Here is a 25435-nt window from a genome sequence, read left to right on the forward strand (position 1 = left end):
ACATTATTATCATGAGTGAGCATAGGCCCCTGAGCAACATAGTACACTTTGAATGTGCTCAGCGTCACCAGGACCCCAGCACCAAGAAGCAACTCAGTTATGCAACTGGATGTTTGATGTCACCCACCACCACCACCACCACCACCAAACAAAATAACCTGACTCTCTGACCAGGCTTGGAGTCTCTGTACCCTTATCAAAGGGAGGGATGGTGAGCAGTCTTGTAACTACAGGTAGACCCCTCACTGCATGAGAAGGGGGGGATGAACCCAGTCTTGCCTGCCTACTGCCTTCTCACCTCTGAGCAGGAACAGGGAGGGCCACCTGAGGTGTTACCTTCCCAGAGTTCTTTCAGCTTCTACTGTGTCTTGTTGGTCCTTGTCACCTCATGCTGTCTTAGTAGACAAGATCAACTCTGTGGTGTCTTGCCCCACAGTGTCTGGGGAGGAAAGAGTAGCAATGTTCCTGGCCTCTGGGCCTCTAATCTAGGCCCCCAGTGGCCTCTTGGATGTGGTTTGAAGCAATACCAGCTGACTGGCTCTGCACACTGGCCTGAGCATATCCCCCACAGCTAAGCCAGCAGGGCCCCAGGACACTCAACCCCATCTAAGAGGACACCACACTCACTTGGAGGAAACACCTGGGAGGGAGCAAGTTTTCCACCTGGAGTTCCAAGGAATTGAATTCCAGGCCTCGGATTCTAAAAACTTCTTCGCTCTAACGGCTTCAAAATCTAAGGGAATTAATTGGTTTCAGGGCAACAAGCCTGAAGAAGCCCAGATGGACAGCAGCCTGGAACTGGACTCTTACGTGCCAGGGATAAGAGGGACAGAGCCAGGAGTAGGTTGGAAACAGGACAGTTTGAGGGACTAGGGGGACCAGGGAGAGAGTTCTGTGGGTCGCCATACTAACTTTTAGTGGAAGGTGTGGGAGATAGGAAATTAAAAAGAATTTTTTAAAATGTGTACATCTAATAATTACGAATCACTAACTTGGAGATAAACGCAAACTAAGGAGGTATACAAACTAAAACATAAGAATCTCCTAAACGGCCTGGGGAGATGGTCCAGTGAGTAGGTAAGACGCTTGCTGTGAAAGCGTGAGTGAGTGAAGCAGGCAAGCACAGTGAACAGCACAGCAAACTGGACTCCACTCGGCCTGGGCTAGACACACAAAAATGCATCTGACCACCTAAGACACACACCTGCTCACACTGTACACACAACCTCTTCTAACGCCGCACCTAACACACCGCGGGCAACCTAGGACGCCCACCTGCATCGAAGGCTGTATTGTATCTACACCCTACTCCAAGTAATAATGAGTTTCTCCTCCTTTTGACAACCATCAAAAACTCCCTTTCCGTGGACAGTTTCTTTGTTTAAAAAAAAGGGGGGGGGGGGGGGGCCTGATCCAGCCTAGACTAGTTTTCAGTGCAGAGTAAAGCAAACCTTGTCTGTTGAGTGAACATTTAGGGAGACCCACTATTTACCATCTTATGCCTGTGCATAATTGGGAATGTATATGATTAAAATCAGATGCACCATGGGAAGTAGTAAACAATGGCTTATGCAATTTAAGCCTTCCAGTGACAACACAGAACCATCAGGCTACACCCCTTCACAACCATGCCCCCCACCCCTGCTACACCCCTTCACAACCATGCCCCCCCACACTACAAAAGGAAAGCCTGCCAAATAAAACTCAAGATCCCTGAATACTTTCATTCATGTGGCTGCTGTTACTCTGACAATATATCTTGAACAGAATAAAGTTCTCTTGCAACTTTGCAATCTGTGTGCTGTGGGATGGTCTGTATGTCAAGTGTGTTGCTGATTGGTCAGTAAATAAATCACTGATTGGCCATTGGCTAGGCAGGAAGTATAGGCGGGACAAGGAAAAGAATTCTGGGAAGTGGAAGGCTGAGGGAGAGACACTGCCAGCCGCCATCAGGACAAGGAAGATGTAAGGTACCAGTAAGCCATGAGCCATGTGGCAAAGTAAAGATTAATAGAAATGGGCTAAATATAAGAGTAAGAGCTAGACAATAACAGGCCTGAGCTAATGGCCAAGCAGTTTAAATAATGTAAGAGTCTGTGTGTTTATTTTATAAGTGGGCTCTGGGACTGGCGGGACTTGGTGGCGGGAGCTGGAGAGAAATTCTCCAGCAACAAATGGCGTCCAACGTGGTGGCAAGAGTTTCCACCTAAAAACTTAGAAAAAAAGATTCTAAAACGGACCTAAAACAGCTTCCTAATTGTCTCTCTCAAATAAGCGGCAGCTGCCGGTTTGAGCTACTGGCGGGTTCCTAGCGTGCGCTCTCGACCTGCAGTATGGTGGGAATGAGGCCTCTGCAAGTAGCACATTAAACTGTGTGGTGAATTTAGCCTTTGCTAGTACAAAACAAAAAAAGAGGTTTCTGGGCTACACGCTACTTTGGTAAAAGTGTAGACCCACTATTTCTGAGAGTTATGGCTCCCAGAGCTGGCGGAAAGCGGCCCGCCGCCATGTTGGGAAGCTGAAATGGGCGGAGCCAGCAGCCACTGCGCCGTTTCAGGCTTAGAAGGCTGCAATTTAAAGCAATAGGCTCAAGCTAATATAAAAAAATAAGCCACATAAAGATGGCTACCACACAGAGAATCTGGATTATGTTCTCTTTGATATTCGTAACTGCAGAAAAACATTTGATTGTAAAAGCTGTTGAGTTATGCCAAAATGTATATTTTAAAGGTACCTTGACTTCAAAATTTGGATATAAGGATATGTTGCTTTGGAAAAGAGTCTCTGCTCTTGTTTCCACAGAAAGCCAGAGACTATGGATTTGTTCCAGATTAAGATACATCAGGTTTGACCAGCCAAGACCCCCTGAAAGGTCTCCAATGACACCATGGCCCAGATGATTCAACATCCAGAATGGTTTCAAGTCAACTGGCTCAGATATACAGCCTCACGGACTACTCCATGATCCTAAAATTTTCTTTCTGTCTCCAGAAGATACAGCGCCCCCCTCCAGCAGGAAGTAGTAAGAAAAGCTACGCCCAAATTCCCAAATATACCAAGCTGGCTTTAGAGATGGAATTGGCTCACTCCCCCTCTAAACCCAGACATATTGCTCAAAGAAAAAAAAATGGTTAAGAGATTCTTGTGTCCCAAATCAGAAGAGCCCTCTGGTGTGGGACAGAGAAAAAACAATATTTTTATTTAAATCAGGTTGATTATAAATACAATCTCTTTCTAAAGAAAAAAAGGGGATAGTTTAGATATGATAGGATGAAAGGGTAGATTAATGAACCTACTTTTAAAGAGTAACAACTTGTTTAAAATGTTTTACATTGCTACAGATTTTAGTTTATTGATACAAATTTAAACTTAATTTTGTTTTACTGTATATATATTTCTATTCTTGTTTGAGGTATTATGTTTATGTAACTCATTTAAAATTATAATGGATAATTAAAAAATAGATTAATAATTAGTCATCTATGATAATCATATTTGTAGCCATGTTAGTTAAGTCTTCTAGGTATACATAGTTATATTTCAGATAGATAGGTAGTCTTCAAACACTTCAAAGACCTACAGAATATGGCATTTAAAATGTTTTAAAAATTTAGACTTTTTGGACAGTGAGACATGTCTGCTCCTGACAGCACCGATTTACTTCAGAGAGGAGGATGGGCATCGAAGACACTCCATACGGAGTTTATCTTCACCTTGACAAAAATAGCATTTGGGCAAGAAACTGTTCTTGCCTGGACTGCCTGATCAACTGGACATGCAGGACCCATACAAAGGTGACCACTGAACTTTGCTTGACAAAATGGTCCTTCAGGTTCCTGCTTTGCAGAGAAAACTGCCAGACATTCTACAGGACACAGAGAAAAGTGAATAAGAGACTCTAGGCCTGTGGGCTGAAGACAGATGCCCCAACCTTACAAGAGAACTTTGAATGACTGTCCAGGCTGTCAGCTGTCTCTATCTACCCTACAAGACTCCTAAAAGTTGCTTATATCCTTCTCCATTTCTCAGGTAGTAGTATATCCTTCTGAGGTCTTTGATGTGGTTAAAGACTAGATACTTACAATTTTCCTTAGTTATAATAAAAGATAAGTTAGATATAAAACCTTAAACTTACAAATATAAGATAGATAGGATCTCTTCTTTAATATTGTAACTGTAATTCTTGCTTGATAATTGTTTTATTATATGTAATTTTACTATGTTAAAATTAAAACCTTCCTTTTTAAGAAAAGAAAAGGGGAACTGCTGTGGGATGGTCTGTATGTCAAGTGTGTTGCTGATTGGTCAGTAAATAAATCACTGATTGGCCATTGGCTAGGCAGGAAGTATAGGCGGGACAAGGAAAAGAATTCTGGGAAGTGGAAGGCTGAGGGAGAGACACTGCCAGCCGCCATCAGGACAAGGAAGATGTAAGGTACCAGTAAGCCATGAGCCATGTGGCAAAGTAAAGATTAATAGAAATGGGCTAAATATAAGAGTAAGAGCTAGACAATAACAGGCCTGAGCTAATGGCCAAGCAGTTTAAATAATGTAAGAGTCTGTGTGTTTATTTTATAAGTGGGCTCTGGGACTGGCGGGACTTGGTGGCGGGAGCTGGAGAGAAATTCTCCAGCAACATCTGTGTGTGCTCATTTCATTCTGGAGCAAGATGCCAAGAAATCTGGAAATAACCAGCTCAAAGTCCAACTGGTAACATGAGGACGTGAGTTCAGACCCCACATAAAAAGGAGCTGGGCAGGGCGGCATGGTCTATAACTCGGCAGGCAGACTGCCCAAAACAGGGAGCTCCTTCACAAAGAGACTCTCTCAAAAAGTACAGTAGAGAGTGAATGAAGGAATACACATGACATAGACCCTTAGCCCCTACATGCACACGGATGAGTTCACCTACGCACACATGCACACACAGAAACACAAAACAGTAAAATCAGATAATCCCATAAATGAAATTCAAACACCCCACCACCACCACCAAACGACCAGGGTGCTTCCTGCAGAAGCGAATGCTAACCCTTTAAAAAGGATCATATAAGACAGGCGTGGTGGTGCACACCTTTGATTCCAGCACTTGGGAGGCAGAGGCAGGTGGATCTCTGTGAATTCAAGGCCACTCCGGTCTACAGAGCGAGATCCAGAACAACTAAAGCGACATTGTGAGACCCTGTCTCAAAATAAATGACATAAAAAGGAGCAAATCAGAGTGAGGAGAGAGAGCTACACTAAGGCACTAGCAGAATTTAAAAAGTGCGGAGGTTAGTTGGTGACGGAGACCTAAGAATGTCAGCATTAGTGTGGAGAACCGATAATGAACTAACACCTCTGGCCAACTTTAGTCATCCCTTCAGAAAAATCAAAGCAAGCCTAGCAGCAGCTTACCCAGAGGGCAATGCGGGACCACTGTTTTCAGCCACAAGTATGACTCTTAGTAAATTCCCAGCCACATGAATGGGCTCATCTGACAATGAGAAACACTGCTTTGGAATTTTTGTCTCTAACACAACATCCAAGCTGGTCCAAACAGCATTCTTCTTGGTGCAACTACACTCATCTAATCAACTCAGAAAAGCAAAAAGGAACCTAGAGTCTTACCTCAAAGTATAGTTAGAGGGGAAGGAGGAGACTAGGAGGAGGTTCCTATTTTTAATCAGGCGTTTCACTATCATCGCAGAGGAATATTTGTTTATCCATTAAGTTAAAAAGAAAACTTGGAGAAATTCTGATAACCTTCCGGAGCAGACAATAAAAGGATTAGGCCTTTTTTAACATATTCCAAGTATCCCATATATTATGAAAACTATAAGATAAATTGCATGGCACAGGCCTGTAATCCCAGCTATCTGGGACAGGCGGAGTCCAAGTTTAAGGGCTGACTGGGTTGCAGAGGTGAAGGATTTGCCTAGTCTGTGAGATGCCCGGTTCAATCTCAGGTACCGCAAAAATAAGAAGAGTAATGGCGACGACAGGGGAGCAGGAAAGTAAGTGGCAAGATTCTGAGAGACATGGCTGAGACCTCCTTATCTCTCCCAAGAACTTCCACCCAGTTTAATCAGAGCGACAGTCAGTTTCACACCTTACTTACTGGAAAAGCTAGGGGGTTTTCCTCTCTCTGGATGCCATTTTGTATTGTTTCTATCAACTTCCTAAAACTCATTCAATGTTTAATATTTATACCCATCCTTAAAAAAATATATATATAGCAAAAATGCACAAAATGCTATCCCTATACCTGCAGTGGTGCTTAAGCTGGATCGGTTTTCAGTGCTGTCCAGAGACTACATCAGCTATGCCTTCAGAACTAACTGCGGTAGGAGGCAAAACCATCAAGACTGATGGTCCATCTCAAGGAAAGTTCAAGTGGCTGAAAAGAAGGTGAACGCTGGAACAAGTGTTTACCAATGCTGGCTCTGGTACTTCGAGCATTGTAGCAAGTTCCTCCCTGGTGTTAGCTGTGAGGTGGACTCACCATCACTGGACCACATGGCCTCACCATCACTGGACCACATGGCCGCCAAACTCTATCAGTGCTTCTCCTCCCCAGCCATCACAAAGCCCATTCTCTCAACTAAGTCATTTCACTTCTAATCTCCAGATCCCACCAGAACTGTCTCTAGTCTTGACATCCACTGATATAATTCATTGGCATGGCTTGTGCAAATTACAACACTCATTATTTAAAAGAGATCTTGTGGCTGCCGAGAAGCTGTATAGACCCCAGGGCACATAAAGACTCGCTCTCACAGCACATGAAGACATGCTCCCATTGCACACTGCAACAAAAACAGAGCATAAACTCAGGGGAGTTCTGTGTGGACACAGATAGAGAAATGTAAACAATTTAATAAAAAGCAAATCCTTATCTCTGAGTTCGATTTCAAGGTTTTGACAATATGCCTACAATCATTATAATTAAGTAGCTATACAATACCTGAACACAAGCTAAACAAAAATTAGGGGGTTCTGGGATACAACACAGTATTGATCTTGAGCAGAGAGAGCACCTGGTATGTGCCAGATTTATGGAGCCTGGTTTATGTGATGGACTTAAACAACCCATTATTGTATATTTGTTTTGTTTTGTTTTTTAATAAGGAAAAGCCTAATTCAGGAAACTGTATTAAACCATTTACTTATTTTTAAATTTCTGGAAAACTGAGGTAAGTTCAAGAAAGACCAGAAAGCAGCAAATAACCTAGACGAAAATGTTTCCTCCCTATGAGTAAAAGTATATGACCTGGAAATAACCACATTGGCTGTCGGTTAGATAGACAGGTAGATAAATAGACACACTACATACATGGATGGATGGATGGATGGATGGATGCATGCATGCATGCATGCATGCATGCCTGATATCATTAAGAAGCGTTTGCAGTTTTGTTCATAAAGGTATTAGTGGATCTGAGTGGTGGTACACACCTGTACTCACAGCATTCAGAAAACTGAGGCAATAGGATGAAGAATTCCAGCCAGTCTACACTACCTAACTCCATATCAAAAAAGAAGAAAAAAAAAACTAACAACAATAATAATAAAAACATTAACAGTGCTAGTTTGGAAATCGACTCCCTCTTCCCCACAGTGTATTTGCAACATGGATCAAGAGATACTTCAAAGAGTTATTAAAGCTTTGGTCCTTCCTTGGCCATATTTGGGAAGAAAAAAATAACTGAGGAAGACAAAAGAGCTTTGTTTCTGCTGTTTCTAAATAACAGGGAAATTATGTCATGCCCCCCTATTCACTTCTTATAGCTCCTCAGCTCAGATTTCAAGCTTATAATCCGAGGAGATGGATTAAATCCCTGCATCAGCTAGAGCTCTCTTCTGAAGCTCAAGAGACACAACTGGACGCAGCAAGACAGCAACACAAAAGCCAAAGTGAGACTGTAGTAATCCACATCCACACACACACTTCAAGCTCCCAGTGACCTTCCCCGGCCTCAACCTGTCTCTTAAAACAGCACTACCTTCCTTGTACAAAATGCAAGTACCTGTCCTTTCCCCACATCATAACTGCTCATGCAAAATCGCAAATTAAGAGAAAAACACAAAATCATTAATTCTGAGGTAAAACCTGAGCCACTGCTGGGCCCTCTTCCTCCCAGATCTGTGTGTTCATTAAAACTAGTGTAGATCTGTTTTCACTTCCAAGTGGCTTCCAGTTGACCCCACTCACTTAGTCCAGAGAGGGCACGTCAGAAGTATTGCAAGAGCCTGCTGTCCCCAACGTTCCCACTCGTCCCTCATCTGCTGAACCATGTGCACAGGTACCCCGAATTCTACCGCCTAGACTAACAAGCCTACAAGGACACCCACTACACACGACACACCAAAAGTTCTCAATCGAACACGATGAGACTTTCCTGGCCTGTGCTAGCCAGAAGGCAAAGCATCAGAAAACTCTGTAAGCATTGGAGCAGTTAGCAGGGTATATATGCATATGAATATATGCAAAGTATGAGGGGAATGACATTTTCAGCAAGCCAACACTGATCTTGCTAAGAATTTCCTCCCTTTAAACAGGTAACTTCTGCATCCTCAACTTAAATGTTTCATGAGTTTTTACTGTTATTATTGGCAATAGGAAGGACCAAAATTACTCATTTCTCTTTGAAGGCACTAGAGAAGAAAACAAAGCTAACGAATGCACGGAATTTTATTTCCTATTACTGGATACATCACTTTAATCAGCCAACAAGCAAAGTGTTGATTTCTAAGGCAACAAATTTGTTTTCGGTGAAATGAAAAACAAAATTCTTCTATCGAGTTAAACTGCCTTGAGATAAATAAGGGATGAAAAGAAGCAAAATGCACCAAAAACAAATTTACAATATGGAGACATAATCAGAAAGGAAGACAAAGAAAGGGTTTGTTCCTGACGGTCAACGGAGTCAGCTCCCCTCAACTGTGCCGTGCCCACTCCTCACCTCATCAGTGACATAAAGTTATGTTCCACTTTGGGGGCAGGAGTGGAAACAGTGCTCAGGAGTAAACACTCCCCCCCCCCCCAGGCCACAATTCCCCGGGCATTTGCACGTTATCCTGAGACATCTAAGAGGCAAGCCTGGCCTGTCAGCAGCTCAGCTCAGTCTCCGCAGGGTGAGAGCAGCCACAGATGTGAAAAAGAGCTTAAGAGCCCTAGGAACACTGCACACAAACACCTGCTTCAGGGTTTGCCATAGCTTGCTCGCCTCCATCAAAGGGATTGATTAATTTTCCAACACTTGACGGCGTTGTCCCAAAGACGTGGAGAAATTCACTTAATCTACCTTTGGTATTTATTTCCTTTCCTCGGGAGTCCAAACTAGATTGGGGATTTCAGATCTGTTCTTAATGGTGAATTTCTTTTTTTCTAATAAGAGTAAAAAGTGGAAGAGTTAAGACAGAGGAAGACAGCCGACGCCAACCTTTGGCCTCCACGTGGACCTGCCCTTACAGAGACTACACACAGACACCAAGATGTGGACCCGAAAGGTTTTACTCGGTAAGAAGCTGCCTTCCTGTAAGTGGAGTCATCTTGGCTCAGATTTTCTGAAGCTGTCCTGCATGGGTAGTTCCATGAGCATTTAGTCAAATGGGAGTTCTGGGCTCCTGTGACACTTCTATATTTCAGAATTGTAGAACTACTTTTATATCTTGACTGCTACAAAGAATAGTTTAATGACATAACTAAATTAGAAAATTTAGGTTTTGTTTCTAGATTCAACTTTGTGGTTGTTTCTTAGAGAATGAAGCCTTGCAAGGTTCACTTTACTATTGAGGACCTTTTAAACTGTAGACTTGATTTACATGTAAATATGAATGCATGCGGGGTAATCAGAAACATACTGCCATGCTCCAAATAGTCTTGTTACTTCCTCCTTTTTACATATATAAATATACTATATATTATATATTATACTATATATTATAAAATATGTGTTAATTTGGTAAAAATGTGAGTCCTAATAAAATGTATTCTAGGCATTTTTATTTAATTTTTTTTAAATTTTAGTGAGAAACAATACTTAATATTCATTCCACTGTTTTCCTCTTTTAACCTTATTTCCTGAGTCTCTCTGGAGCTGGCCACCTGGGCTAGACTAGCTACCCACTGAGCCAAAACAATAGCTCTGCCTCTGCCTACCCAGCTCTGGAATCTCAGCCACACCCATCTTTTTACATGGGTGATGGGAACCTGAACCCAGGCTCACATACTTGCTTTGGTTCATTTCCTACTGAGGACTCTTTCAATTGTAGTTTGATTTAAATGTAGTATGAATGGGGGGTTATCAGAGACATACTGATATGTCCCAAAGAAGTCTTAGGTTATTTACTGGTTTGTATTATTTAAAAAAATTTGTTAAGATGTGAGTCTTAATCAATGTTTCCAGGTAATTTGTATCTATTTTTTACACTGAACTATTAAGCCATCTCCCCAGTCCTGGCTGCTATTTGTTTCTATGGAAGAGTACTTTCTGTAGACACTGAATCAAAAATGACTGTTCCTTTTTCACTTTCATTTAAGTGACTATTAATAAATAAGTCTGTAATAATGTCTTCCTTGCCTCCATCAACTCTCAAGGAAAACAAGTCCTTAAGCATGTATTAGCTCCAATTTTGCCTAAGAGGTACTCAGCACTGAGCCTTAAGGATGAACACTAATCCCAGCCCAATAAGCACTACTCTAGTAAGGCTAATTGGTGAGCTTCGAGTTAATCTGCTGAAGACAAGAAATGTTAGGTAAGAGTAGAGGCCATTTATCCTCTTTACATATTCTGTTTTCAAAGAGTGTGTTCTGGTGGGGCCTCGGATGTGCCAGAAACATGGCCCTTGTTTAGACAAAGAAAATTTTGTGAAGACTCAGTCCTCTATTTTACCAGCAGCCTTTCTTAGCCATGAGCTTCTAATAGCTAATTAATCCCACTACAAACCACTAAGAGCAGTTTATCTATGTGTCAGGAAAACCTTTATGGTAGGATGCACTAAAACAGAAATATCAACATACACACACAGACAACACACACACAGACAACACACACACACCAAACACACACACCACACACACACACCACACACACACACAACACACACACACCACACACACCACACACACCACACACACCACACACACACACACACACACACACACACACACACACACACACACACACACACACACACACACACGATGGAGGGAGGGGGAAGTAGTCCAGGCTGGGTAGCACGGGCCTGTAAATTCCAGCTTCTTCAGCACCTGGGGCAGGCAGATGGCAAGTTCAAGGGATGCCTGGGCTAGAGAAAGAGCCAGCATGGGCAACTTAGTGAAACTGTCTCAAAATAAAAGGTAAAAAGAGGGTTGACAACATGGCAAAGTAGACATCTGCCTACCATGTGTGAAACCTCAAGTTCAACCATAGCAAAAGACAAAGATAAAGACAAGGAGACACAGAGACCGGGTGAGGAGAGAAGGAGGGGGATTTACATGTTTTAAAAACAGAATCAATCTGAAGCAAAAGGAACTGCTTTAGAAATAACCGTAAGTCAGTATTTTCTCTTCTCTCTGTGTGTTCATGTGCAGGGCATGTACATGTTCACATAAGTATGTGCTCATGTGTGTGAAGGCCAAAACTTGACTTCAGGTATATCCCTTGACCATTCTCCACCTTATTTTTTGAGTCATTAACTCAACTGGGATGGCTAGCCAATGAGTTTCAGAGCCCTGCCTATCTCTGCCTCCCCGGCACTGGGGTGACAAATGCATGCCACCAAGCCTGTCCTTTTGGTTTGGTTTGTTTGGTTTTTATGTAGGTGCTGGGGATCCTAACTTAGACCCTCATACGTATACATTTTACTCACTGAGCCATCTCTCCATCCCTAAAATCTGTATTTTATATTTTTAAAACAATACATGACATGTTTAGAACCCAATTATTACAGAAATCATTGGGTTATAAGTAAATATTTACAGATGTTGCTCATCTGCTAGTGTATGTATCCCTCTCTTTAAACAAGAGACTGAAATTCTGAAAATAAACATATACCTAAGAGAATCAAGTAGTCGAATACATCCACATGACTCTGTTACTGAGCTACATTAATGCAGCTCTTTAATCCAATAAGACTTTCAAAGCAGTCTCCAGAGAATCACTGCATAAATGTCCTACAATCATCTATTTCTTATGCAAAGTAAATTGGACAAATACTATCTGCTCACAGTATCCATTAATCTTAATCTCTTTCTTCCCTGCCCTTCCATAATAGAGGCTTTAAAACGCTCAAATATCCGACATCCTTTGCAAGTCAAGAGTATCTATCTGCTGGCAAAGCTCTGGCCAGCAACAAGAACTAACACAAGACCTTGCAAAATAAAGACAGGGCTGGGGGTACAGCTCAGTGGTAGTGTTTCTCTAGTAGGGAGGCCATGGATGGGGGGCAGGGGTATTCATGAGAATACAGATGATGAAAAACAAAACCTATGCCAAACGGGTTCCCAATCCTTCCCTTTCCCAGTCGGCAGCACAACCTTGAACCTGTGACTTGAGGGCTAAGCACAACCTAGCACTACTGAGCTTTGGATTTCCTATTAAGCCCATCAGCCACTATATGTTCAATGTTGGGTAACCTGAAGACACATATAACTCTAATGTAATCAATGCTATACTCAAGTCTACCTAATTAACTTACGCTATAAATCACTCAGGAGAATAAACTATGAGATAAAATAATAATAAAAGATTATCTATGAAAAAGTATGATCAGAGTAGTAAGTGCCAAATGCTGAAGAACAGAAATAAGAACAAATATGTTTTCCACCCGCCACTCCAGAGGCTGTTGCCACACACTAACATATCTGATCCTCACAACAAACGGAGATTGTACCATCATTATTTCTGCCCACTGTCAATTTTCCCTCAATCTTTAACAAAGGGCTAGAAAGAAAGCTTACTGCTCTTGAGAAGAAGCCTAAATCAATCAATCCCCAGCACCCATGTCAGGCACTCACAATGCCTGTAATTCCAGCTTCGGGGGAGACAACACTCTGTCGTTACTCGTGTGCAACATGCCACGCACATACATGTATGCAGAATTCAAAACTAAAAGCAATTCATCTCCTAAAAATCACTGACAAAAACACAACTAGCAAGGTGAGAGAAAGCTGACAATTTATTCTGAAATTACCATCTTCTGCTTTTATAAAGTACGAGAGTAAAATGTTGTTCGGTAAATGAACGACATTTATAAAGGATATCAAGCTGGCCCTTATTCTAACAAGCTTAGATGGCAAATCACGCATGGGGCAAGCCAATGTCAGGGCCACACTGTGTTAGGAGACTTTTAGTCCCTGCAGTCCCAAAGCCTGAGCCCCACCAAGGCTAAGACACCGGCTGGAGCCATAAAGCAGTGTGTTGACAAATCCAGTCCAAACTGCCCTATTATAGGAAGAAACACACTACAACAATTCCATGAACCAAATTGAAGATATAAATTCGTAATTACAAAGGAAAACAGCCATACCCGGTCACAGTCAAGAGCAAGGACTTTTAAAGTGAAATGGCTCCACGATGATGCCTGCCATTTTTCTTAACTGTGCTGTAGATTTAAACCACACCACAGAAAACGGAATCAGGACAGGAATTCCCACCCATCCCAACTCAAGTCTCCAAGGAAGATTAGGGTTGGAGGTTCCCATTTAGGAATAAGGAATTTGGGGTTCTCAAAGTACACTGGCTATGTCTAAAAGAAGTCTGTGGTATCCCAAATCCAAGGAATAAGCATGCATAAGACGTCTGTCTCCAAAGCTAGACCATCAATTTCTTTCAGCTCCACAAAAAATACCGTGGGGAATCAGATACCAGTAAATGGAAACAGAAATGCTGCCAATCTCCCTTACCTCAACTCTTGGCATTTTACGATACTGGACTTTAAGTTTTCAACCCATTAGTTTCTGACACTCACTTCTACTTATTTGGAAATATATAAATACAATCAAGTGGTTTCTCGATAGTGTCTAAAAAATGGAATTAAGGTTTCCACTCGGAGACTTTTTACACGCGTTCCCTAATAAATTTGAATGTGTTTAAAAGAAAAAGTAACTGGGCGTGGTGGTGCGTGCCTGGAATCCCAGAGCTTGGAAGGTGAGGGCAAGAGGATCAGTTTGAGGCCCACCTCAGCTCTGTAAACTACAAAGAATAAAAAATTAAATAGAAAGGAGAAGCCCTGTGTTCAATTCCCAATACTACTAACAGGGGTAAGTACTGTAGTAATATAAGGCCAGTAATTCCAGCATTGTGGAGGCTGAGCTAGGATTACAATTTCAAGGCCAGTCTGAGCTACACTGTGAGACTGCACCTGGAAACGAAATTTGCAAACCTATGTAGCTTGGGGGGGGTGAGGACGACACCTCAAAAATGTTTTGCTTGGCAGAATTCAAATAATTAATTATATAAAAATAATCGCATGTTAAACAGATTTAGTTCATAACTCAATGTTCTGTCAAATGTAACTATTGAAACTATCAAGCAAAAAAAAAAAATTTTAAATATATATGCTTAAGCCCATCATGGTGGCTCACTCAGATGACTAAAAAGTGTCTGTAACTTCAGTTCCATGGGATCAAACACTCTCTTCTGGCCTCTATGAGCATCGGGCATGCACTCGGTAGACATTCATACATGCAGACAAAACACAGATTAAAAATAATAATAATAAGCCGGACGGTGGTGGCGGCGCACGCCTTTAATCCCAGCACTCAGGAGGCAGAGGCAGGAGGATCTCTGTGAGTTCGAGGCCGGCCTGGTCTACAAAGGGAGTTCCAGGAAAGGCGCAAAGCTACACAGAGAAACCCTGTCTCGAAAAAACCAAAAATAAGAATAATAATAACAACAAATCTAAAAACCAACGACAATAAATTTAACTAGTCTTGCCTGGTGGCACTGGCTTATGGATCCCAGGTACTCCGAGGCTGAGGCAGGACAACCATAAACTGAGTATCTGTCTGAGCTACATATTAAGTTGAAGGCCAGCTTGAATGACTAAGTAAGACCCTGTTTCAAAAACACAAAATCAACAACAACAACAAACACACAGAGGTGGGAATACAGCTCAGTGGCACAGTGTTTGCACTATATGCCCAAAGGACCAAATTAGAAGAGAAATAGAAAAATTAAAATTCAGATGAAAGATCCTGGGCTCCTCATTAACATTAAATCACCAATCAGGATAAAGATTACTGGAAACTTGGTCGTTCCTCTCCAGGGTCACAAAGGGGCACCAAACATTATACATCCTTTCTTTAACTTTCAGTTTTGGAAAGTTTAGTCTAAAAAAGCTTTACAAGGGCTAGAAAGATGGCAAGTGTGAGGATATGAGTTCAAATCGCCAGAAGCCAGGTAAAGTCAGACAAGCCTATTATAATCCCAGAGCTTCTACCGCGAGATGAGGAGAAGACAGGAGAATACCCAGAAGCATGAGGACCAAACCCTGCCTCAAACAGGGTGAGAAAGGAGGACAGGCTACTCCTGGGGTTAGCCTTTGACCTCCACACAGACACTCCTGCATATGCGTGTATACTCATGGATGGACAGACGGACGGACGGACGGACACACACACCCCAACTAACACCAAAGAAAAAGTTCTATAAAATAGCTCAGGGAGCCCATGTCCACTACAATGAGGCCCCCTTACGGCAGTGGTTCTCAACCTATAGGTTGTAACCCCTTTGGGGGTCAAATATTAGTTATTCTGCATATCAGATATTTACATTACGATACAAAACAGCAGCAAAATTAAAGTTATGAAGTAGCAATGAAATAATTTTATGGTTTGGGGTCACAACATGAACTATATTAAAGGGTTGCAAGGATTAAGAAGGTTGAGAACCGCTGCCTTAGGGTAACATCTAAAACAAGTATAAGAAAATTTAAATATTCAGATTTCACCTGACAGCATTAAATTTTTTGTGTTTGTGGCCCGAAATCCATAATTCCACACTGCATTTGGTTAGACATAACATTTCACTCTCTTCCAATCTGTGACAACTTGTGTGTTTCTTCGATCTCCATACCTTCAACACTTGCAGAAAGTACTGCCCAATTGTTTCACATCAAGTTTGGATCTGTCTGATGTTTTCTGAAACTGAGTTGGTTTTCTCTTTTGTTCTACGATTTTTATTTTATTTTATATATGTGTTTTGCCTGCTTGTAAGTGCACTATATGCAACCAAGTCTGGTGCCTACAGTGGCCAGAAGAGGGCCCTGGATCCCCTGAAACTGGAGTTACAGATGTGAGCTACCATGTAGGTGCTAGGAATTGAACCCTGGCCCTCCGCAAGAGCAGTAAATACTCTTAACTGCTGAGCCATCTCTCCAGCCTCCTGAAATTGATTCTTCAGTTTTATGGGGTTTTTTTTGTTTTGTTTTGTTTTGTTTTGTTTTGTTTTGTTTTGTTTTGTTTTTTGAGAGAGAGAGAATCTTCACTCAGGAATCCTGGCTGGTCGTTGCTTGTCAACAGGCTGGCATCAAACTTCGTGGGAACGCTCCAGCCTCAACTCGGCCTCTTCTAGGTCAGGAGTGTCCAATTCTTTGTCGAAGGCCACTCATATTCTCCATGCATCTTATCAGGGAACAAATGGTGCATATACAGCTCATTGCTGGGGCTTCTCAATTCTGTCTACCAGAAAGAATCTCACACACAGTCACCATTTGCTGGCTATACCTGTTCAATAGCCTGCACCCATCCGAATTACCAGATCAACTGCAGGATTCAGTGTTTGTGTTCAAACAACTCTTATTTCAGCAGACGTTGGTGAAGAGGCAGTGTATTTGACTCCAAGAAACCTTCTTTTACTTAATAGCAAGCAGTCCCAAAGCACAGGAGTAGCCATGCTGGCAATTTTATTATAGCATATTGCTATAACTGCTCTGTTTTATTACGGGTTATCTTTGTGAATCTCGCTCTGGATCTAATTTATAAATTAAGTTTTATTACAGGTGTGAAGGTGGGGGGGGGGGGAAATGTACAAGAAGTTTTGACGCTATCTGTAGTCCTAATCATCCTCTCAGTTCTTGGAAGAGAAAAGTAAGGCCTACCGGAAGTCCACAGGACTTCCTTCTGATCTTTTTAAAGTCCAATTGATGTACATTAAGTGATTTCTTGAATGAAAGACCAATAATGACTAAGGCTACTTTTACTACTTGCATCACTACCAAAAAGAAAAAATTACAGCATTCTATAGCTATCCCACATGCTCACATTATAGCAGCTACTGCTCATCCAAGACATGACCTTAGGTCCATGTTTCATGAACATTATATAACTCCCTCTTCCCATCCCAACTGAAAGCCATCTGGCCAATCCCAGATATCACTGGAACTAGGAATGTAGGGCCAAATCATTTAGTGACAATGGTAGAAACTTGAAGTCGGTCCCAGAAAGTCCCACACTGAATGATTTCATCTATGTAATGTTTTGAAACAACAAAATTATAGAAAAAAAAAAAAAGCAGATTACTAGCTGCCAGAAGTAGGGACAGAAGCGGTTATTAGAAACATGAAGAAATCCCAGGATGGCAGTGCATGCCTGTAAATGTTAGCACTTCAAGCTTACCCTCTGCTATGTGGTGCTTTTGAGATCGACCTGGGCTACACAAGACCCTGTCTCAAAAATTTAAAAAAAAAAAAAAAAAAGTCAAACAATGACAAGTGGAGCCCCTCTGTTTCCTCCGTTGTACAGATATTGCTCTGTACTGTCACTGAATCACACCACAGTCCTAGCGGTGACACCACACCATTGCTTCACCAGATGCCACTTACAAATGGCTACACAGCACTTCTCCGTTATGCAACTGTCCCAAGTAAGCAGTTCAATAGCAGAAATGAAGCCGACCTAGTGGCACATCCTCATAACCCTGTAATGCCAGCACTCACGAGGGGAAGCAGAAGCATCACGTTATAGGCCAGCTTGGGCTACACACTGAACCCCTGCCTCAAAAACAAAAAACAAAAACCCATGATTTAATAGACAAAACCAACCTGACGCCAACAGGCCACATGCATCCCAGGACAGGTATGAAGGCAGCCCAACACATTTGTGGACGGCATAACGCCTCAATGTCAAAACACCGCGGGCATCCCATCTTGCCCCTCCACAAGCCCTAGCCCACCAACACTTGCACTTGACATAACGTTCCAAAGATTGATGGAGAAAACAGAAATACCTGACTGCAGCAAGTGGCACACTTCATATAGTTCAGTAATGATTAATTATCATGTAAGCTCAGAAACAAGGGTTTCTTTTGCCCTCAAAAATAGAGAAATCATCACAATTAACATAGTAGTACTCTTACTTTCACCCACAAAAGGTGATGGATGTACACACTAGCATATTTTGACTAGCTACGGCTCTCTAACCTCTAACTATGACAAAGTAACCAAAGGATGATACATGTGCTACAAATCTCTGCTATTCCTCCTCATGCACCAACATCACCAAAGCAAAACATGGCACTGAGGCGTGCTATAACTACGGTTTGGATGTTGAATGGTCCCTCCAGGCCTGTTGAAGGCTTGCCCCAGCAAACACTATTGAGAGGTGGTAGACTTGCAGGACGTGGGGGTCCAATGGGAGGTCTCCAAGGTCACCAGCCCTCAACAAAGGGGCTCCTAGGACACCAGCTCCTCCCTCTCTCATTGCTTCCTGACCCAAAGATGGGGATTTGTTCCTGTATCACCATCTGGAAGCCCACCAGAGCCCTAAAAAGCAGCAGGCCAACCTAATCATGGACTTCTACAGCTGAGCCGAAACAAACCTGTTCAGGTGTTTGTTTCAATGACACAAAGTTGATTAAGGAAGAAGAGTGTAGCAACTGTTCTCAAACACTAGCTACAATCATTATTACACTGTATCACCAGCACTCAGTGGGTTTCCACATAACACACTCGGTTTACCGGATAAACTTCTTCAGCACCCCCATCTCTCCCAAAAATGCTATGTTTAGAAATGACACCAAGAAATACTATTGTATTTGGCATAACTATGGTAAGTCAGATGCAGGTGGCCCCTTACTTTCCGGGTTCCATAGGATTTGTTTTGTTTTGTTTTGTTTTACTTACAAAATGATACATGCACTCAGCAGAAACCCCCGCTTGAGGCAGGTTTTGAATTCTGACCTTTCCTGGACCAGTAGTAGTAGTATGTGTTCTCCCAGGCCACAGTCATCATGAAGGTAAAGGGCAGGTGCTCAGCAGTACCGTGTTGTTAGGATGGGTATATTCAATACATTTTCAGTTTACCAAGGTAACCTACTTTATCTTGTTTCAGTTGTCATTAAGACAGTGAATTCCACTGAGTGGCTTTCCAAAAAAACAAAAAAAACAAAAAAACTGTCCTGTACTCTTAGGAACTATGACCGCTGCATTCCTGAGCATTAGCAACTAAGCCAAAAAGGTTAGCCAAAAAGAAAAAAAAAAAAAGTTTAATACTGAAAAATAAATATTACTAACTAGGAGGAGATGGGATGAGAATTATTTTACACACACCATTTTGAAAATAAATATTTAAACACACCACAGAAGCAATTTCAAAGGGCCTGAACTCAACAAGTTAATAAAAATAGTTTAACAAAAAAATTCATTGTATGAAGCCTTGGGGTATAATGCTGTTTGTAATTTATTTACATCTTTTAAACTTCATTAAATTGCCTTCGTGACCACAATTCTCATTTAAGTGATTAAAGACATAAGCCCAAATCACTGAATAAAACAGTTACTTAGCAATCCTGTTTTTCAACAGAGGTGCATTGAAAAGACAGAGGTGTATCAATCGAATGTTTATTGCTCATTCTTTTCAAGGGAGTACATTATTTTAGAATACAGGGCTCCATTGAGTAGAAGGAGGACAAGTTTCCAGACACACAATACAGAGTAAACCCTGGATTAAAGACATTTCCTCTTCTAAGAATATCAGGTGAAATCGTGGAAGCCTCTTGGCAAAGATATCTGGTGATAACTTTTTCTTGTATTTCTCCTTACCACTCCCCCGTTTCCAAGGGCATGCCTAGAGTGGCTTGCTACTTCCCAGATACATACGAAGAGTTCTTCAGGGTCAAAATCCCTAAGACTCTCCAGGCCCAGATGCGCTCCTCACCAACTGCTCAACTGCACTGGTGTGTAGTTATCAAAATTACTTCGAAGCAACTGACTGACCTAAATACAGAACTTGTCTTCAAAGAGTCTGGTAAAGGGCTAAGGTTAGCTAGGGAAAGGAGTGGAGAGCTGAATCCAACAAAAATAAATAAATAAATAAATAAATAAATAAATAAATAAATAAATAAATAAATAAATAAATGTTTTCTTTCATTCTTTCCAAGCACCTTCTGGTTTTGCCTGTCACACTCACTTTATCAAGTCAGTCCTCAGAAACACGATACTCCACAGCAAACCTTCCCTAATTCTTGGTCTTCCCATCGTATCAAGCTAGGCAACAACGCTGATTTAATTATATTACAAAAACAAGCATCTGTGAGAATACACTGCGTATGGAAAACTCTCCACAGGTGCACCCACAGAGCATGTTTTCCTACTCAAGGAGATCTCCAACTCCTAGATGAATTATTTCTGACAACTTAGGCAAGGATGGGAACGCATATTTCTAACCAGCTTCTCTTTAAAACGGATAAACAAGGGCAGGGGTTCGCACAAGTTAACATGAACATCACGGTTAACAGGCTGACCCTTGAGAATGTTCACTGCTGTTCGGCAGGTTTCTCTGTTTGCTTCCCCTGAGGTCAGGTGGGGAAAAGACATGGGGAGCACCAGGCCGTCAATGGCGCTTTCAGATGGTGGGGTTAGCAGTCACCGCCAACTTTCACACTGGGCCAAGAGTCCTCCGCCGGGTCGGTTTCTAGACACCACTGGCACCATAACAGGGAAGCCTAACAACGGTCCATTTACTTGGCCAAACCACAGGCTGGCTGTCAAAGTGGTGCATTTGTTTTTTCCAGACTTGTTTGGTGATCCCCCTACTCCACGCCCCACCTCCCCAGCCCTACACACACACACACACACAGACACACACACACCACACACACACACCTGATAAGAGGTTCCACTGTTATTCTTCTAACTAAATCAACCTAGCACCCATATCCCCTTCTCTGATTTCTACTACAGGCCTGTGACATCACTTTCTGACCAGCCTTGCTGGGCTCCACTGTCCTCTGCATGTGTCATTTCCCTTGGCACTTCAAACTCTGTTCTTGAAAGGAACCAAGGGCGCTCATGAAAGTTGCTTTAGCTGCACATTAAACTGGCCATGCCTTTTCTAGAGCAGAAAATGGGTACAACTGGCCGTTTTAACAGATACTGATATGAAAGCACCACCACCAGCTGCACCACCACCACAGAAGGGACAAGATCAAAGGAGGGCATGCCCAGTTCCTGATTTAAAAAAAAAAAAAAAAAAACCCTGCCCTTTAAAATAGGTACTTCTGGAGACACTTAAATGAACGTTCTTGTAAAATTACAGCCCATCTTCCATGGTTGGCAAATATGTAATCTATACACATTTCCCACATATGACAGCTCCATCAAGCAAAAAAGAAAACCATCAAAAACAGTACCAGGTGCCATTCTTGGGGCCTGTCCAAAGGCAGCCAATGGAAGATTCTATTTTATTCTATTCCCTCGCCCATTAAATAATCATCATCAGAGACGGGCAGAATCTGGATTTGGACAGATGGTATCCAACACCTCACAAGCAAAGTAACTTTTCTCAAATATTAGATCCTCCCTGTATCTGCTGCTGGTCCCAAGGATCTGTAGACCTTATCTGCCTACAGGATTGGCAAGCAGGATCCCCTGTAGTCACCATCCCAACATTTGGAGATATACGTCATTATCCAGTAAGCAAAAGAAATCAAACCACATTTTTATAACACTCCTCCCTCGCTAATCCAACCTAAGAAAATCAAATCCAGGCCACCAGCAATCCCTTCATTTAAAAATAAAAGAAACCTGAGGATAAACAAACGTATAAAGGTTAACCACTTATCTAATTTTGACAAGGTTGTGCAAACCCAAAGAATCTGCCCTGAGAGGAAAAGGGAATTGAATACGCCTGTTCTGCAGTTATGTCTACAACTGGAATTGAAAGCGCTAGCCAGCCTAGGTGTCAACTTTTTCCCTTTGCAACATCCCTCTTTCAAGAAAGTAAAGTGGTAAATAAAGACAGGCAGGCGCCTCAGTGTTCTACTTTGTAAGGCCCACGTCGATCAGTCGTTTGCACAACAGTTCCTTCTTACAGCTCATGAGACACCCCTAAACTCTAAAGATGGGACAGATGCAAGGGACTGACTGAGCCTGCAGTCAGGGTGACAACAGTACCTGGCCGAGGAGGTGAGACCTGACCCCCCAAGATTCAGAGCCCCGGGGGAGTAGGGCCGGAGAGAGACAAGCCCTGTAGACAGCACCTAGTCCCGCAAACCCACGGGCAAGGTCAGCCACAGGGAGCGCAGCGTAAAGGGCAGCAAAGGAGAGAGGAACAATCGCAGAACGGTCTGAAAAGAATGCCCTTGGAAGTTGGGGCAGGGGAAGTCCTGGATGGGGGAAATGGACTGCTTCCCCAGCACCGGAGTGCCGGGGCACTGAAAGGGCGCAGTCTGCAGACATCCACCTCCCGGCGGCTAGCGGCGCGTCTCACCTGGGGGGTCCTCTCGGCGGGGTTCTTCATCACCGCTTGGCGGAAGCTATTATCCACGTAGGACGCCATCTCCCCCTGCGGGGCGCACCGGGACCGCTCCACACACTCGCCGGCCTCCCGGCCCAGCGCCACTGCCCGAGGTAAACCAGCCCAGGCGCGGGGCCGGGGCGCAGACAGCACGAGGATCCGTGCAGCCGGGAGCTGCTCTCCTCCTCGAGGCCCGCTGTCCGTGCACGGGGACTCGGCGACTGGCCGGCTGCGCTGGGGAACCGTCGCCGTTCGCGCTGGCCCCGGCGGGCCGAGTTATTTTTAGGGAGGTGCAAGCTACGGCGGGCGGGGCCTCTCCGGCGGGGCCCTAGCTCTCCGCGCTCCGGCCGCGCTCCCTCTGACGCGTCCCGGGTCTCGCGCGCCGGGCGGTCGGGAGGGAGGGCCGCGCGCTGGGCTTGCTGAGCCCGGCTCAGGTCTGGGCGCCACCGAGCCCGCTGGCCTCGGCCGCCGTGGCCGCGCCGCGCCTCCGTCTACTGTCGGCCGCGCCTCCCGACTGCTGCTGCATCCCCGCGGGCCGCGCAGCTCCGGCCGCCCGCCCCCATCGGCGCCCGAGCGCGGCTGCTCCCCGCGCGGCCCCCGCGCTCTTGGCAACTTTGTGCGTCGTCCGTGCAGCGGGCGGGCACGGCGGCCCGGGCGCGGGTTCCCGGCGGGCGCGAGGCCGAGAGCGGAGCGCGCAGCCCCGCCGAGCGTCTGCCCAGCCGCGACCGCCTCCTCTTCCCCGCCTCTTCCTTCTCCTGCGCCTCCGCGGCCGCCCGAGCCGCTCTTCAGGGAGGAAGCGGCCTCCGGGGCTTGTTGCTTTGTGCTGCAACCATGGTGAGGAGTGAGTGACGGGCCGGAGGCCAGTCGGAGGCCGCCGCATCATCGGGGGCGGAGCGCCCCGTGGCGCCGGCCCGCCCCCCTCGCTGGCCTGGCGGGGCCGCGCCCTCGCGACGAGCCGCGCTCTGCCGGGACCAGGTGCGACGGGCGCCGGGGCGGTCGAGGCTGCTGCGACCGCCGATCCCGTAGCTGAGCAGCCGCACCTCGCCGCTCTGGCCTGGAACCCGCAGCCCTGGTCCCGCCGCACCCTGCCACCCTCTGCGCGGCCCCTCGCCCGCCCCGCCCGGAGCTGGAAGCTGACCCCACCCGGGAGAGGTCCCCGTGGCGACTCCGCTGCAGTGGCGGGTCTTCCGAAGCCTAGAACTGACTGGGGCTTTTGCTTCGGTGGCGATAAACCCTCCTTGGATTCTGTTCATTTGTTATGACTGCAAGGACAGTGTTGCCCTCCCGCCTTCCGCGCTCACTGACACCTAAGCCCTGAAATGACCCCTGTGTTAGGCAGATGGGAATGCGACTTTCCAACCCCAGACCTGGTACCACCTCGCTCAGACAAGCACCAGGTTAGCCCGTCGTGGGTGAGATGCCACGACGGCAAGTTCTCTGACATAATCAGGAACCTCTATTACTAGATTGGACTTTGCCTTCCACTGGGCAGAGCACCATCTCAGGACCGCGAGTTTCCAATCCGGACTTGCCCTGCACAAAGCCCATATTAGTGTGTTAAGATGTCCCTGCCCTTGTGGTTTCATCCCTCCCTGACCGGGCCTGAGGTGTGCAGCGTCAGCCTCAAAGCAGATTGCTGTGTTTTGAAATCTGCATGGAGACTACAGACTACTGTTATTTTTACTTGGGATCTACTGCATTAAACTTTTTCTTTTTTTAATTTCAAGCATGCCTTTTCAACACCTAGTTTATTGTAACCAACTGGGACAGGCTGTCAGCTAATATGGGGGGATCCTTAAGTCACCTACACGGCCCTAAACAAGTTGTATAGCTTCTAAGACAAAGGACCTGTCCAACCTTTGAAACTTAGAGAACAGAGTCTAAGTTGCAAAGTGTATCTAACAGATCCTTTTGTATTGCTTTTACTACAACTGCTTGCTACTTTATCTGAAGTAGAGCATCAACGAGCATTCTGCAGCATAGACGGCCGCTTCAAAAGCAAGGAAACAGATTTCAAACCCAATGATGTCTGAAAAAATATACCCTACATCCCCACATCGACTCTAGTCGCCATTTCAGAGTGTGTGGGTGCAAATCTGGTTCCATTTTTCTTTCAACAAACATTCCCCATTCATAGTCTTCGCCACCCCAATTAATAACACACTATCACCATCCAGGTTGGGGGGCGGCACCCTAGTATCTCCTTAATTTCTCTCCCCTCTATGCAACAAAGTTCAGTTAAACCTGCTAGCTCAAAGTGCTAATTGATGTATATTCTAATCTTTATCACCTCTCTGGCCATGATCCTGGTCCAAAGTGGTGTTATCCTCAGACTGCACTTTGCAATAGTCCCATCCCTTGTACCCATTTTTTTCTGGGAACAGCCCATTTTCAACACAGCAGCCAGAGGGATTCTACTCATACCATTTGAGTCGCTGCTTAGCTTCCATGACATTCACCCCCAAAGCCCAAGTCTCTGGGGGCCTGAGTGACCCCTGGACCTAGTCCTCTGTCCTGACTTCCCTCTGATCTTATCCGATATCTACTGTGTTTCCTGCTCATTTCCTTGGGCACTTGCTTCCATGCTGTTTCCAGAGAACTGAGCAAATCCTGCTCCCCTGGCCTTTCATCGCTGTTCCTTCTACTGCTACGTTCTCTCTACCCTTTCCCATTCCACCCACACCACCAAAGAAAAAGAAAACACCTAACAGT

At 44.3% G+C, this 25435-nt stretch overlaps 1 protein-coding gene across 3 annotated transcripts in view; it reads right to left on the reverse strand.

Annotated features, from left to right (window-relative positions):
* Rapgef2 (Rap guanine nucleotide exchange factor 2) overlaps positions 1–22953 on the reverse strand; it is a 244540-nt gene extending 221587 nt beyond the window's left edge. For all 3 annotated transcript variants that reach the window (XM_059265507.1, XM_059265508.1, XM_059265506.1), the window contains exon 1: positions 22697–22953. In XM_059265507.1, the coding sequence (XP_059121490.1) occupies positions 22697–22765 (69 nt within the window). In that variant the 5' untranslated portion in view covers positions 22766–22953. The remainder of the gene's footprint in view (positions 1–22696) is intronic.
* Between the last annotated feature and the right edge of the window lie 2482 nt (positions 22954–25435).

This window comes from Peromyscus eremicus, chromosome 6 (assembly GCF_949786415.1).
Source record: "Peromyscus eremicus chromosome 6, PerEre_H2_v1, whole genome shotgun sequence".
Lineage (NCBI taxonomy): Eukaryota > Metazoa > Chordata > Mammalia > Rodentia > Cricetidae > Peromyscus > Peromyscus eremicus.